The sequence below is a fragment of the Mytilus edulis genome, chromosome 5 (assembly GCF_963676685.1).
Source record: "Mytilus edulis chromosome 5, xbMytEdul2.2, whole genome shotgun sequence".
Lineage (NCBI taxonomy): Eukaryota > Metazoa > Mollusca > Bivalvia > Mytilida > Mytilidae > Mytilus > Mytilus edulis.
In genome coordinates, this window is record NC_092348.1 from 38,105,682 (window position 1) to 38,122,098 (window position 16,417).

The window sequence follows — 16,417 nt, forward strand, 5'->3', positions numbered from 1 at the left end:
AATTAAAGGGACAGAAATCTTTAAAATGTCAAGATCAACCTTTTGTTCATTTTGACCAAAACTGTTAAATGACTTTGAATGATTTATCATATATATTTTTTTTTTATATCTATGCCTATTATTTTGGAATCTTTAATAAACAAAGAGTAGCAGTGAAGGCAAACATCAGAACAAGCAAAGCCTCTATGAGTTAATACCCATGAATGATAATTTTTATTTATTTATTTATTCCGTTTGGTTTTATGATTATTGGAATTATTCTTACTACATTGTATGAATTTTATGGGTAAAAAATCCAGGTGAGGCATACAGGCTCCTTGATACCTTTTAGTCAGCATGCCATATCTTTTTAATGTCTTGGTCATCTTTTTTTAAAATTTAGCCTTATGATCTGGACATTTTCCCTTGACTTCACACAGATATATACAACTTGTCTTTGAAGTATAGAAAATGAAGAGAAGTGCCTTAGTTGCTTTTTATGAGGTCACCTTGAGCAATGTTAAAAAAAATCATATCTGAAATGGTTTGTTTTATGCGTAAATATTTTAATCATCAATATTTTCTTAATAAAGTTTTACATTGTTTTTGTATTCAAATGTATACACATGTTTTTCTTGAATAAAATTATGTAATCATGACAAAGATACTTTTTAACCTTTAGATATTGTTTTGAATTCCTGATTTTAAATCACACACCAGTGCTTTATGTAGAAGCATGTATACATAAGGAGGTCATATATTTGATTATTTTTGGGGATGGCTCACCTGCAACTATTAAAAATCATTTCAACTAAGATAACAGAAGTATCAGAATTACTATTCCTTTCCAGCTGGTTCTATACCCAACTCGTGGAGTGACAATCACCTTGTGAGTCTGTCCATCTGTCCAAAATTCTCATTTCAAATATGTACATGTGGAACTCATCTTTTTTAGAATTTAGGAATGATTTGATATTTTTTCTGCAACTTTATATTGATGAATTGTATTGTGTCCAAATTGACAGGGCAGTCACTTATAGTTTGATGATACTTTGAGTACCGGTATTATACTAACTTCACTCTCAATTTTCCGCCATTAACCAATGGGGACTTACATGCTCTACATTGTGTTTTTCATTACAGGTTCTTGCTGAATTTATAAAGCAACATAAAAACCAGAAATCTATAAGTCCACATCTTTTTTTTAGCAATAAATGAATGTCTATAAAATTTGTTAAATTTTAGAATGGCTGTAATTAGTATCTGCCATCGCCTAAATTTGTACAAAAGCATTTATATTCAAAAATAGAGACATCCCAAGATAGGAGCCTGTAATTTTTTATTATGAGGTAGTTGATTTGCTCATTGTTGAGGGCAGTATGGTGACCTATAATTGTTAATTTATATGTGTAATTTGGTCTCTTATGGAGAGTTGTCTTATTTGGCAATCATACCACATCTTCTTCTTTTTCTATTGGTTAAGGTTCCTAGATTTGACATACAATTGAATCTGTGTTGGGATTGAAATAGTTATGAGAACTGAAACCTCTCCTTTTTATCTTAGCATGACCAAATAATGACAGGTACATAGAGTTGTAAGATAAAACATTAGAACAAAACATTTAGAAAGATTTTTTTCCCTGTATGATGAAATATTCTGGTAGAGATGTAATTGAGCTAGGCTTCCTTTTGTCATTGTCTCTATTTTAAAACTTTTCTGATTTCACATTTTTTCTCTAAAACTGCTTGGAAGATCGACTAAAACAATCCTCATTTATTATAAACAGAACAAAAGTATGACAGCATGATGCAGTCCTTGAATCTGATGAGCAAATAAAAAAAAATATAGAACAGATAATCAAGACAAAAGGATTTCAATGATTTAATGACCATTTATTTATTCTCTTTAATGCACAACAATATTTACATAACAGAACATATCACATTTTAATATCATTACACATAAATTAATATTTATTTTCCAAACATCTGAATAATAGGTACTAACTCGCATCTACTTTTATGGTATATTAGGTTTTTTTTTACATCACTTCATAAAAAAAAATTGTTCTATACTGTATTTATCTTTGTAATACATGTACAAGTAGCACTATTAGAGATGATACAATATAATGTTAACAGATGTTTTTGAAAAATGTATGATCAAGATCTGTTTTTGTAGAAACAAGTTAGAAATAGGAATTATTCATCATTATCAAGCGAGAGTCATGCACCTAAGATGAATGAAAGAAGATGTGGGTTATACATTTTCACTTAACAAAAAAAAAAAATATGAAAAAAATCTGACTTAAAACAAACAAATATGTTTATTACTTAAATCAGAATGTTTAACTTATACCTTTGAAATTCAATGGATATTGTTATTTTTTCCAAATCATCATTAATATTTACACTTTAATACATCATAAAAGTGAACTATGATTTGTATTATTTGCCACCTCTTTTTAAAGGAAATAATGCACAAAGCAGACAAACATAAGATTTTTTTTGTTTGTGTAAATAAAATTGAGCAATCTAATTAAAATTAAATCCTTTAATTGCTCCTGTTCTGATATGTTGCGCATCGTTAGATCCTTGATGAGTGACATATCAGAACAGGAGCAATTAAAGGATTTAATTTTAATTAGATTGAAAATTGAGCAACCATTAATAGGACTTTTTTTCTAATTAAAAATGTTTTCTTACCATTGTTTTTTCTGCAGATTAACAAAAAATATATTCTATATTTGCTAGACTTTCATATATGAATAGTTTTGTATATCAGCATTATATTTATGAGTTGACTAGAAAAATTTACAATAAATTTACATCATTAAGAAATTTAATAAACATTTCATGACTTTTTTTCCCCTATAATTCCTCAACCCTTAAACAAAAATAAATAAAACTTTACAAATCAATTAACTACTTGCATTTTGTAGCATTTTTTTATGAAATAAATAACTATTAGTGTAGATTGTACAACCATCATGCAATCATGTTTTTCAAGAGAGAAGTAATATTGTTCTATTACACATGTAGTATAGCCTATTTTAAAGTAATCTTAGTAATATTTCTTGACATCCATTCTATACAAACTATTTCATTCATTATGAGGAATGTTTTATGTAAAATTGAATTATTTCCCCTGAAATTTATTTTCTTTCAAAAATTGTCTCCCTTGTGTTCAGATCTCATCAAAATATAGGAATGTAACTATCAATTTTGGCCCTGTGTTGTTGTGCTACACATTCTGAAATCCAGATAATGTTACGATTTTCTTGTTCCTTCAGTTTTACGTAGGAATAGAACACACCGAAGTGGAATTGTTGCATGAAGGCATTTTTCATCAGTTTTACCTGAAATTATACAAACAATGACAATTTTAAACAATACATGTAATAGGTTGAGTTATATTTCAAAACCTATATATATTCTTTACAGAAACATTTGTGGTAAACTACAACCTTAAGATTTTCACTAGTTGGGTACACAACTTTTTGATAATGGAAGTATTAAAACAAGCTGACCTCAAGATATCTTTTGTTATTTGTGTAACTGAAATGTTGTTACACTAAATACATCCTGATGCTACTCTATTTCTAATAAATTTTAAATTCTATTGCATCTTGTAGCAGGTAAAATGCTAGCACAATTACTTTCTGAAAGGTACATTGAAAGAAAAGAAATATTTTAAAAGTAATTAAAGAAAAAATTCTATATATGTTAAAGCAAATTAATGGTATTGTCTAGAAAATTTACCATTTGAAACAATTAAAGAACATATCTCTATAAAATGCCACACCAGAGAAAATCAAACTTAATTCAGACTTCTAAGTTAAATCATTGTTTTGCAGGGGCGGATCCAGCCAGTTTAAAAGGGGTGGTGTTCCTAACCCAGGACAAAGGCGGGGGTGGGGGAGGGGGGTTGATTGATTTTTTCATTCAAATACGCAGTAAAAGATATATTTTAGTAATTTTTGTAGGGTTGTCATAACAACTAATTTTTCAAACAGTTAACTTCATTTAAATTTGCATATGGTTGATTTCTATCCGATGCAGCTCTGACATATAATGTGTGTTTGTCTAGAACCTTGTTAACAATTGTTTTTTTACACAATTCTTACCTCATATTCAAAGAATTTATCTTCCAATGTTTTGTCTCCTGGATTGGTTCCAGCACCTTCAAACAATTCTTTGTATTCCTGGAAAAATGTAAGATTGACAATTGAATTCAGTTTCTTATGTTATTGGTTTAAAAACCCAAACTTTGCATGTGATAAATATTAAAAAGAATATAGCCTGCATTGGGTATTACAAATATTTTTTTATTTCAATTCCAAAGGATCTTTACCAATATCACAAAAATTTAACTCAAAATCATATTACAGTATTCAAAGTGTATTTATATTCTACACCAAATAGGAATGATCATGTGACCACCATAACAGAAAAATACTTTTTTGTAAATAAAGTGAGAAACATGGGTCTTGTCTTATCTGTATCACAGAGTTACGGCGGTTCTTTCTGTATTACTCAAAAGTAGGAAATTACTGCAACAGGTTTATTTTTTTACAAATTTAAAAGAAATAAGCCCTTTCATACTGCTTTGTTTTAATAGAAGAAAATAATTACAGGAAAATAAAACCTGGTGAACTGGTTTTGCACTCAATATAGATACATATGTATAGTGAAATTTTAACTCCGCAAAAATATATCTAGCACTGTCAACACATATTCATGTGGCTGTCAGGGTAGGAACTTTGTGAGAGATTTTCTTTATTCATTTATATTTTTATGTTCTTTGTCTCTCAGAGACTTGGTGTTCAGTAGATGAAGTCAATACATATTCATATATACAATGTCTTTTTTTTAGTCTTATAATATAATTACATGTACATTTACATGTATAACGAAAAACGGTTTAGGTAATCTAAAAATCAAAACTGTTATTTTTATTTTAAAATGAACTTTTGTTTTATAGTGGACAGTTAAAAAAACAAACAATAGAAGGCCAATTTCATAAATGCTAAATATACCTTTGGTAGGCTAAAAGCAAAACAAAATCATTGTAGTGCATCTCAATTCAACTTACAGTAAAGCAATCAGCTACTGCTCTAACTTGGTCATAGTCATCAGCCAGTGCTAGTCTGGCCAGTCCTGCTGGGTACAGTTTACCACAGTGTGGGTACAGCTTGGATCTGTCGTCTTTTGTAAGTTCTGTACCAAAGGAGTTGATTGTTATGATGAATGCCCTTCTGTCTGCCTCAAACTAGAATTAACAAGAATGTGTCCTCAGTACACGAATGCCCCACTCGCACTATCATTTTCTATGTTCAGTGGACCGTGAAATTGGAGTAAAATCTCTAATTTGGCATTAAAATTAGAAAGATCATATCATAGGGAACATGTGTACCAAGTTTGAAGTCGATTGGACTTCAACTTCATCAAAAACTACCTCGACCAAAAACTTTAACCTGAAGCGGGACAGACGGACGAACGAACGGACAGACGGACAGACGAACGGACACACAGACCAGAAAACATAATGCCCCTCTACTATCGTAGGTGGGGCATAAAAAGAATTAATACATGTATATGGTTTACTGATTACTTTTATATATTTGGTAATTTGGTAATTGTCATTCATTGGTTATCAGGTGACTATTTTGTTGATCCAAACAATTCTTTTAACTCATATCTTGTGGAAAAAAATTATCAATGCAAAATAGTTTCAAAATTTATATAATAAAAGGATAATGTGAGGACACAAATACTCCTGTTCAAGCTTGCTTGTAATACGTGAAAATTCTATTTGAGAGCATTTGATGCAATTTTCCAAGTTATAAAGCAGCATAACTCTAGAACGGTAAGTGACAAATTGATATCACACTACCTACTTATTAGATAGATATAAAAGGCCTTTAATTAATCAGACATCACAATTTTGTAGAATAATAAAAATTTGCATTATATCATATGTCTATGATACAACTATGCAGAGCTGCTCTTACTAAAATCAATTATTTAAATTTTAGCTCCTCCTTAATGCCAATTTCTTATTGCAGCTCCTCCCAATAAAGTCAATCATAATAGTAACAACTTACAGATAGAGCTTCACACATGACATCTGCTGTAGCTCCACCTGTTTCTTGACAAAATGCATAGAAATCTTCCAAGTATGCCTGAAAAAAAAAAACATAAATATGGATCTTTCGTATTGTACAAGAAGATACAATGAGTGATGTAGACTAACATAAGATAATAATTTATTGATATATAATGCACCTGTATTTACCCTACAATAACTTTTCAGTAAAGGTGCAAAATATTTCTATAGAATATTACAATTTAAAAGTACTAAGTGTAAAATAAGGAGAGATATATGGTCTGATTGCCAATGAAACAAACGAGTCAAAATGAAGTGGATTTAAGCAACTTTAGGTCATTGTATGCCCTTTAACAATGAGCAAAACCAATTATAAAAATATCCTTTATGACAAAATTTGAAACAATTCAAACAAATAACCAATGGCCTTAGTGTCAATATTGCTAAACCTGAAGCTATATTTTTTAAATGTTAATACAGCTGCAATTCAAGTTTCATTTAAGAATTGAATGCTTCTTTTTGTAACTATATTGGGGTGTAAAAGCATTGACCGAAGTACATTTTGTATGAAGCACTTCATTCTAAAAATGTGTGCACAGTCAATGCTTTTACAACCCTATGAAGATACAAAAAGAAGCATTCAATACTTATAATTATATTTTTTAGCTAGGATCATCAAAACACGATTTTTATCAAGTTTTTATTTAATTTACCTGTGCATTAATTGTGGGACCTCGTGTCATCATGATCATGAATGATAAATTTTATTGTGTAATGAAGTTAAGGAATAACGCGAGATTTCTGTGTAGCCAATCAGTATAACGTATTATAATGAAACATACATCTAATGTAATTATTTATGTAAGTCTAAAGACTTAAAACCTATTCTAGTGTAGCTTACCTTATATAAAGTGTTTCTAATGATTTCTGTGTTCATCTCATCCAAATCTTGTTCCAGAATACAATCAATAAAATATGGAGCTGAAATTAATGATAGAAAAACTATCTTTATTTATTTCCTATAAACAGGATAAAATAATAAGGTATAATTAAATAAATGCAAGTTTCGAAGAAAAATGTTTTAATTGATAGATTCAGTAAAGGAATCCTGCTTTTGATTAAACTAATTGGAAAAAAAAAACAATTCAAACAGGAGAAAAAGTTTTTATAATGACATTATATTTAACTTTTAAGTATTTAAGCATATTTTCATTATAACGTTTGGGGTTTTCTAATTTTCTTGTGTAACAAAAGTATAAATGAACCACAGGTATTAGTGATTCTACAAATCACAGATTCATTATGGTTAGATGGAATAATCTATCATAGCTGCAAGACCTTGGATCTATAAAATCAACTTCTTTGTAAATCCATGAAATAAAAGAATCCACAATATTTCCTTCAAACCACATCTTTTTTTCACAATTTTTTTTTACGGATATCTTAAGGTGGTACCTAACACTACAGGGAGATAACTCTGTAAAATCAGCTAAACGTTTTAATTACCTTGTGTTGTTAAGGGAATATAAAGCTTCTCAATGATCAAAATAAGTGTTTGTCAAACTGCTATATAACCTGTATAATTTTTCTGATAAAACGGTTGGTTCAAATTTTTTCAAATTTTAATATTTTTGTCAAAGGGTCAAAGTAAATACTTTGTAAAAATTTTAAGAAAATTAAAAGAGCCAAATTAATTTTAGTTAAAAGTGTTGGGTACCACCTTAAACTCTACAGATAATGAACAAACCTAATGGTGTGTCTACCAATACAGCGTTATATAGCTCTGCAGGTGTAGAGGCTATATGAATGGCTTCCATCTGTTCAAAACTTCCCAGAGGATGACATTTTGGTATAAGTTCACTCAGTGGACGTTGATGTAATGTCCCAGTAATCAGTAGTATTATGTTATCTATCATGTAACTATAGCTACAAATATCATGAATATAAAAATAAAATACTAGACAATGCATATTTACATGTAAAACTGATTTAAGATGTACATGTATGCTGAAAAAAGTGTACTGAAAACTTCAAGAATTAGACATAGTGTGTTCATAGAAAAAACTATATGTACAATTTTCATTGCAATAACATACATTGTATTTATTAAGCAAACAATGTGTCCATAGACTATGTAGTCCATGACTGAAGGGGCTAGACCAAATATTCTCCATAGAAATGAGATGTGCCACTGCTTACACAACTTTATACCAAATATCATTGACCTACCACTAGGGTTTCCACTTAAACTGACCTAATTATAATCTAGTACATTGTTGGAGTTACTGTTGCCCTAGCATTAATGACTTTGTAGGATAATATCTAAAGATAGTATTGTGTCTACTGGTTTAATAATTATCTGTAAAAAATCAAATAAATCAAACTTAGTTTATACTATTGGAATACAATTTCCCATTCCTGTTTAAGAGTAACCTACGTAATATAATCAAGGAATGTTGCCAAAGGTTCTAAGCAATGGTTCCGCAGATGCTGAAATTCTACAACCATCTTTTCTTTTAGTTTATCATCAATAACAGACACTGTCAATGGACTTGGTTCATTGGCCAGAAAATTGCCATAATCTGTACCCTGTAAGTGCAACTTTAAATCTGTAAAAAAAAAAGAACAATATACATTTTTCCATCATACACATACATTTGTTTTGTATATACATACATTTTATATATGTTTTAAAGTGAGGTATATATATATATAATTATATATATGTCATGTATTATGTGTACAAATTATCATGTTGTACAAAAAAATGTACAAATTATAATTTGTATTTTGACTTTGTACAAATTGTTGTTTTTACAAAAAGTGCTTGTGAAAATTACAATTTGTACAAAATTAGACTAAAATTCACTTATAACTTGTACAATTATTTCTAGTATATATTTTGTTATATAAAAAAAAGAAACGACACACAAACACATATAATTTTTATTCATTGACCACACAATAATTTTATTTTCAAAATACAGAAATACCTATGTATAAGCATGCGTTATTTGGAAAAAAGATCCAATCCAAATACATTTGTATCTAACCAAGGAAACGAGACAGAAATTATCTGAAGTTGTTGTGGGGATAAAGTCAATGTACCAACTGATTTTATCTTCCTGAATCATAAAATGCATTTAAATCTTACATGTTTAATAATATATCTAACTTGGATGCCAGGCATTAAAACTTTCCAAACTGCACAGGTAAGTCTGTACACAGAGTAGTTTTGGCATATAAATACATGTAGTTTTTTGTCGCTTTTTTTTATTCCTGCATTTGCGCAGAACGCAGAAATCTACTTCCTTCTTCCAGTCTCATTGTCATGAGACTTTGAGTAGTCTAGTAAAATATAGGAACTCAACGTTTCAAGGAACACAATACCAATATTTCATTTTTAATAACTTTTTGTCTTTGGTATGAATTAATGTTACCTGATGCATTGCGTTTCTTTGTTTACATTGAACATGACATCATAACTTAAATAACGTCACAAGTAAAATCCCTAACAACAGAACCAAAATCGGAAACGTTATGGTATTTCCGTTTCTTTTTTTTAAACAATTATGTAAGTTTAATACGAAAAAAATAATTCATTAAGACTTCGTCCCGATTCACAGGTAATGCCTGCCTCATATTATAGCATTTCAAGATGTCATATAATTATTTGGACATGGCTGTTATGCTGCAAAGCCAAAAGGCAGAAAAGCTAAAAATTTCCCACACATTTAAATATCTGATTTACCAAATTATATCAAGCAAATGAAAAAAACTTCGTACTCTTTCACAGGTAACACCTGGCTCATGTCATAAATATGGTCAAAATTCTTGAAGTGCAAATATGAAATATGGGACAAATCGTTACGTTAGACAGTATAATTTTTTTACCATCCAGAGTTTCACATTGCACTAAATTCAGGTAGTCTGTCTGCGTAAGAATACCAGCTTTAAAACCTCTCACTAAGCCCTCAAGATAGCCATGGTCAATGTTAAAAGTTATCTCTGGCATGGAATACATTTTGGATCAATGAGTGTTTTCATACAAAATAAAATTATGATGATGCGGAAGTCACATGAGTTATTCGGAATCCATAAGTTTAATCGGGAATTAATATGGAAAACTCCAGAGCGGTTTTGGTCTGTATAAATTGCTAACACTGATTACGGATATTTTTAATTAATATCTTTTAAAATATCGGAAATTTAGAAAATGCGGGTTTGATTCTCCAAATTAAAAAAACAGTAGCACATGTTTATATACAATACCTGCAAATTGATGAAAATGAATGAGGAGTTTGTATTTCAATTTGAAAATATCATAAATACTAAAGTTATCAATTATTTTTTTCTTTTGTTGCAAGTCCATTTGTCACATAGATTCTAAATCTACAATAAAAATTCCTCGCATCTTCGAAAATTCCACGCACTAATAGCGGTACCTCGAATGACCGAATAACACTTGTAATGACCGAATAACACTTGTAATGACTGAATAACACTTGTAATGACCGAATAACACTTGAAATTTTAATATTAGCCACATATTGGTGACTTTTAAACATTGATTATTAAATAATAGTACATTATCGATGTATTGTGTTACTAAAAAAGGTAACAAGACATATCGGCACCCAGACAAATCGGCACCCAAGTCCGAAGACATTTCGGCACTCATTTTTGACATATCGGTATCCGGACAAATCGGCACCAAGACAATCCAGACCTCGTTTTTAAAAATAAATTCTTTATCAAAAATTGTTGCATAGATATTATAATTTGTATATAAAATATGCATTACAAAAAGAATAATCATCATTTAATTAAACTCTTAATGATTATGTTTGTATGAATAAACATTATTTAATTAAATCATAATTGATTGTTATAGATATGTTGTTGATCGTTGTTGTTTGAATACACATTATTTAATTGAATTTTGATTGAATCATAATTAAATCTTAATTAATTGTTAGATATGTTGTTGATCGTTATTGTTTGAATAAACATTATTTAATTGAATCATAATTAAATCACAATTAAATTGTAGTTATGCATTAATCAGTATTTTATGTTTAAATCTAATAATTCTTCAATAAAGATCAAAAGTGTATAACTTGTGTTTGCAGCTTGTGTTCTCGTTTGATCCTTACATCTGTTAAATCAACACAATACTTGAAAACAATATTTTATTGTTTTAATATTAAAAGCCACAAACATAACAGCGTGTGCACGCAAGCCATAATGAGTAAATACCTAAAAACATATATAAAGGTCAACACTTTTGGGATACTCCATTATATTGTAACCTGTAATATAAATTAACCAATAGATAATCAAGATAATTAAAATACACACTATAGCTCAGATTTAAATACAAGATTAATTAAATTTAAGGGAAAAAAAAACAAAAAAACTCACAAAATTTCTATAATATGAATATATAATATAGACTAACACCTAAATAATGATAAATTTAAAACATTTACTTGAAATGTTTTTATATAAGGTAATCTGGCGCAATACCCGCAAGGGTAGTCGCCATTAAACTCTATTTAGTAGTAGTAGAAACAGAAAGCAGAAAAGTTCTCAAAAAACTTTTTAAATTTAGTGTGTACATCCAATAATATGGTGGATACCTTTCAATAATCGATATGCTATATTATGTTGCTTTTATAACACTTTAATATTTGAAGTGTAATGCTGTTTTTGTACATTAAAAAGACATATATATATATATATCACAATGAAGATATGTTGAAAATTACCATCAAATCGGTATTTTCAAAACGTAAACAAATACAGTTTTCCCATGATCCTTTATTCTATGTTCAATAGACGTACTCGCATATGATAGTGAAAATGAACTAGCTGGATTCGCACTTTATATATGTTACAGTAAATAGGTGAAATTAGGAATTACACGTAATTACTAAACACTTCAGTAAATACCTGTAATTACTAGCTAATTAAGTAATTACATGTATTTACTAGTTGTTTCAATGATTACTGGTAATCACTGATTTTTTTTGTCATTTTTACAGCTATTTACTAACTTCATGTTTTTGTTTTAAAATTAAAAACATAATTCAAGATACCGAATAAGAAAGTAAAGGGGTAGGGATTTTAAGGGCGCTAACTTAAGGATGTAGGAATATAATGCACATCCAAAGTTCATATAGTATACTCTTTAGTGTTTGTGAATTGAAACTGGAAAATGGTTGTTTTATAGGTTTTGAAACTCCGTAAATATATGTATGCAAGACAATGATATCTATCCAAAATCAAACTAAAATCTCCATCATGGACTGTGGTTCAAAACTTAAAAAAAAACTTTCTCCAAATATCCTGGATGTCTACCAAACTTGGACAGAAGCTAAATGTTTATGATCATAAAATAATATCCAAAAGTAAAGTTTGAAAAAAAATTCCTTTTTTTCGTATATTACTTATAAATGGACTAGTTTTTTTCCAGTTAACATTACATACACTCTGTAGTTAAAGTTTTTAAAACATTAGATTTTATAAACCATCCTGGATTTTTACCCAATTTTGACTGAAGCTTCTTACAGTACTAGTCAAAAGATAGTATCTAGAGGAAAATTTTAATATTTTTTCCTCATTTTTGTTGAGTCTGCGATTAACAGCAAAAGTAGCCGAGACTATTTGTTCTGCAAAACCCTTACAATTTTAAGAGCTTAATACATCGATAACCCATCTCCAGCTAGGGGTTGATTTAAAGGTCACATGAATACGTATTCAATGAGGTCCAAATATTCACTTGCAAGTGCACAACTCATCAACCTTGTTTCTCAGCTAATTTAACAAAATAAAACCAGAATGGCTACTAACAGTGAATTATAATTTTACTATATCATTTTTATAAATGATTTAACAACAAAAAAAATATATATTTTTTTATTTATCTTGAAGCTAATGCACATAACAGTTCATTCCAGTTCTTAACCTACATAACGTTATCTTATCTTTATAAGGTAATAAGTCTAAATATTCTTCAAATTCAAAGAGTTCTTTAAAAAGTTAAGACATAATGCTTTGGGAGAATTTTCCATTTCTGATTTCCATGTCTGCTGAAGTTGGTCAAAAATTATCTGTATAATGCTCAACTTAAACCAGTTTTGGATTAAAGTTACTCTGATTTAACCAAATATTTGAAAGTCCATACTGGATTTATTCAAGATATTTTTTATACATATCAACCATTCAAAATTTTAAGAGTACTAACTGATCTTCTAGTTAGTATTACACAGCTAAAACAATGTTGTATTATGGTCAGGTGATCAAAAGTTATGGTTGTTTTAGCAGTCAGTAAATAGGTGTAAAAATTCATTTTAAATTTAGTAATTACTGGTAATAACTGGGCCGTTTAAGGAATTACTTGTATTAACTAAGTGCATCGGGAATTACCTGTAATTCCTAAATTTTAGTAATTACATGTAAATTCCTTATTTCACCTATTTACTGTAACATATAGTACACTGCACATCATATCTTGGGTTCATTCGAGTTAACATGGTTAACGTCGGTACCGACTAAAAACTGCCGCGACCGGAACCGAGATCCTCATTTTAGTCAAACCAAAGAAGACGACTGCAACCACTGAACCAGTGATGTGGGAAGAGAGCGCCAAGTTACAAAGAGGTACATATTACATCTCACAACTCAATTGTTTTATGTAATTACTTCATTTATAACATTATGTCTGTTGATACAATGTCGCATACACGAAACAAAGTAGAAGTTTAATTCCTATCAGTATCAGGTCACATACCCCCCCTTTTTTTTCTATTTCCTCGGTGTTTATATGGTCAGAATGTGACAGCTCTAATCATATGTTTTCGTAAGTCATATGTTTTCTTACTATGCATACTTTCTGATATATGTGCTGCCCCCCCCCCCCCCCCCCCCCCCCCCCAGTGGCGGTCTAGTGTTGGAAAGGGGCTTCTGGGGGTTTAAATCCTACTTTTTTTAAGGATCAATGCTTTGTATAATGGGTAGGTCTTTTCACCGCCGAACACCTTCAAAACCACCAACCACTAAGAAAAACTGTGATATTATACAATAAAACTATATACGAATTTTAGAAAGCGAAATTTGGAACCAATAAAAGATTTTTTTCATTTTTTTTTCTTTGTGAAACAGTTCTTTCAATCCTTGAACACACTTATAATCATTTAAAAATGTTTCATCTCCATATTGCCAAGACTAAGGAATAACAATCTGAATCAACCCATTAGAATACTGCAAACTGGAAAACATGAACGTGCTGCAACCAGACAATTTGACGTCAGAAACTCGTTTTACTGCCCTTTGGACAATGATACCGGTAGATGGGGATTTGTTGAAGACCATCAATGACCAGATTAACATGGAGTGACAATGCCACGTCAAAAGAATTTGATAAAGCAACACCATTTGCGAGACAGGTCTACAGCCTCAAAGTTAACTGCTTATTAAATTGCTGAATGCCATTTTGCACAGATTTATGTCATAAATGTTTCCCATTAACTGAACTGCCAAAGAAAAACATTTAAAGCCTTAAAGTTTCAACCGCATGATTGCCAAAACCCATTGTAATGGGTGGAACAACTGCAAAATCAGAAGGTGCAAAACAGAACCCAAAACGTACCAAACAGAATTGGTTGACCTTTCTGACAATCATTTTGGCATTTGTTTCAGGCAATCGTTGCTTTTGACAGTGACACGTACATTGGGAAGGGGAAAACCAGCCACAATATTTGAACATTGAAAATGACGTCATCAATTCAACTTTCAAACTGACATTTTTTTTAAAACATTAAAGTAATGAAAGAAATTCTGTTTTCTGTAGATACATGAATTTGGACTCCCAATCCTCTGATTTGTTGAATTAATAACTTGAACATAATATTAAAGTCACATTTATAACGATAAAAGACAAAATAATAAACTTTTGGGGTGTTAGGTGGTGTTCAGCGGTGTGAGGTGGTGTTCGGTTGTGAAAAGACCTACCGTTGTATAATTGTAATGGGGACATATGATATGGTTAGAACCTAGTCCAAATAATTATGACATCTTGAAAGGTTATTGTATTTTTTTCTTTGACCCCTTACATCGACAAGAAGGCGTTAAATCAAAAATTTAAAATAGCCTTCCAAGAAGTCATAATTATTTTCAACAAATTCATGGACACAAGGCTGGAAATTATGCCCATATTGGCATTGGTAGAAAATTGTATACACCTTATCTCTATTTGTCAGCCATTTTTCTATCATGTTTCTTGTGGCAGCAAATGTTTTCTATTACGACGTCAAAATTTTACAGGAACTTACATCCATGGAGTCATGGACATCACAAAAGTTCCTGTAAAATTTTGCATCGTAACAGAAAACATTTGCTGCCACAACAGACATGATAGAAAAGTGATTGTTGTTTGATGTCAATGATTCTTGGATCATATACAGTATATAATTGTAGACTTTTTTTTCTTTTTTATTATATGCAATTGAAAGTGCATATAATATTGGAAACACTAGAGTGCATACATGTACAAAAACAAAAAATATAAAATAAAATGTGTATTTGAACATGAACTACCCCATTGGTAACTGGGTTCGGCCAGTTGTCCTCTTTAAATTTAGTGTGGAGCTGTTTGAAATGGCCATTAGTGGTACCAAAGTGAAATGAAGAATATTACAAACTTAGATCATTTGTAACTTCCGTTATCTGATATAAACACAAACACATACAACTTGTTATCGTCTATTTGGCTCATTGAGTGTCATGCTGTTTTGAATAAAAAGGCAATAAGTCTGTTGAGGAACCTGATCAATTAAAATAGAGCAAAAAAAAACCACTATAAGTCTGTAACATGTACCATTCTACACCATGTGTATTGCTCAGAAATAAGTGTTTTGAGCTGATAGACCACTTTCGAGTTCGATGCATTTCCTTCAAAAACTCTGGTTTTAGTGAACATCATTCGTGCGTTAAGGGTCATCGTCACTTTCGTTCCAATGTTGAGCGAGTGGACGGGAAACCTATAATGTTCTATTGCACGAATTATTCGGCAAATTAAATTCTAATAATTGACAATCAGCACTGCTGTCATTATTGAATTGTAATTAAGTACTTACAAAACAAACATTATTTCTCTTTTATCCTGCACAATGACGATCACTAAGACGCTTGATGAACGTTAATAGTGCAGAGATACAGGCCATCCCCTCTATCTAGTAAATGATGTCATAAAGTCGCGCATAATTGACAAGTTTTTTCTGGTAACAGATGAACTCGAAAGTGGTCTATTGTCTTGTTGTCTTTTTT

At 30.2% G+C, this 16,417-nt stretch overlaps 2 protein-coding genes across 4 annotated transcripts in view; one reads left to right on the forward strand and one right to left on the reverse strand.

Annotated features, from left to right (window-relative positions):
- Nucleotides 1–1,848: 1,848 nt before the first annotated feature.
- LOC139523609 (V-type proton ATPase subunit d-like) lies at nucleotides 1,849–10,193 on the reverse strand. The gene is made up of 9 exons (XM_071317755.1): nucleotides 9,983–10,193; nucleotides 8,526–8,697; nucleotides 7,836–8,014; nucleotides 6,990–7,069; nucleotides 6,087–6,164; nucleotides 5,075–5,251; nucleotides 4,107–4,184; nucleotides 2,645–3,338; nucleotides 1,849–2,514 (listed from the first exon to the last, which is right to left on the reverse strand). The coding sequence occupies exons 1-8, from the start codon at nucleotides 10,110–10,112 to the stop codon at nucleotides 3,177–3,179; spliced, it is 1,056 nt and encodes a 351-aa protein (XP_071173856.1). The 5' UTR covers nucleotides 10,113–10,193; the 3' UTR covers nucleotides 1,849–2,514; nucleotides 2,645–3,176.
- A 3,494-nt stretch (nucleotides 10,194–13,687) lies between these two features.
- Nucleotides 13,688–16,417, forward strand: part of LOC139523612 (deoxynucleoside triphosphate triphosphohydrolase SAMHD1-like) — a 62,672-nt gene continuing 59,942 nt past the window's right edge. For 2 of the 3 annotated variants that reach the window (XM_071317760.1, XM_071317763.1), the window contains exon 1: nucleotides 13,688–13,753. The gene's annotated coding sequence lies outside the window, so the exon portion shown is untranslated. The remainder of the gene's footprint in view (nucleotides 13,754–16,417) is intronic. The other variant, XM_071317758.1, reaches the window with a different exon arrangement.

Bases quoted from the DNA above. Each gene is read 5' to 3' on its own strand.
- LOC139523609 (XM_071317755.1), bottom strand. From the start codon at position 10,112: ATGTATTCCATGCCAGAGATAACTTTTAACATTGACCATGGCTATCTT. The intron at 8,698-9,982 runs GTAAAAAAATTA...TTTTTTTTACAG, and splicing joins GCAATGTGAAACTCTGGATG to ATTTAAAGTTGCACTTACAG. The intron at 7,070-7,835 runs GTTTGTTCATTA...CATTAATTTCAG, and splicing joins ATTGGTAGACACACCATTAG to CTCCATATTTTATTGATTGT.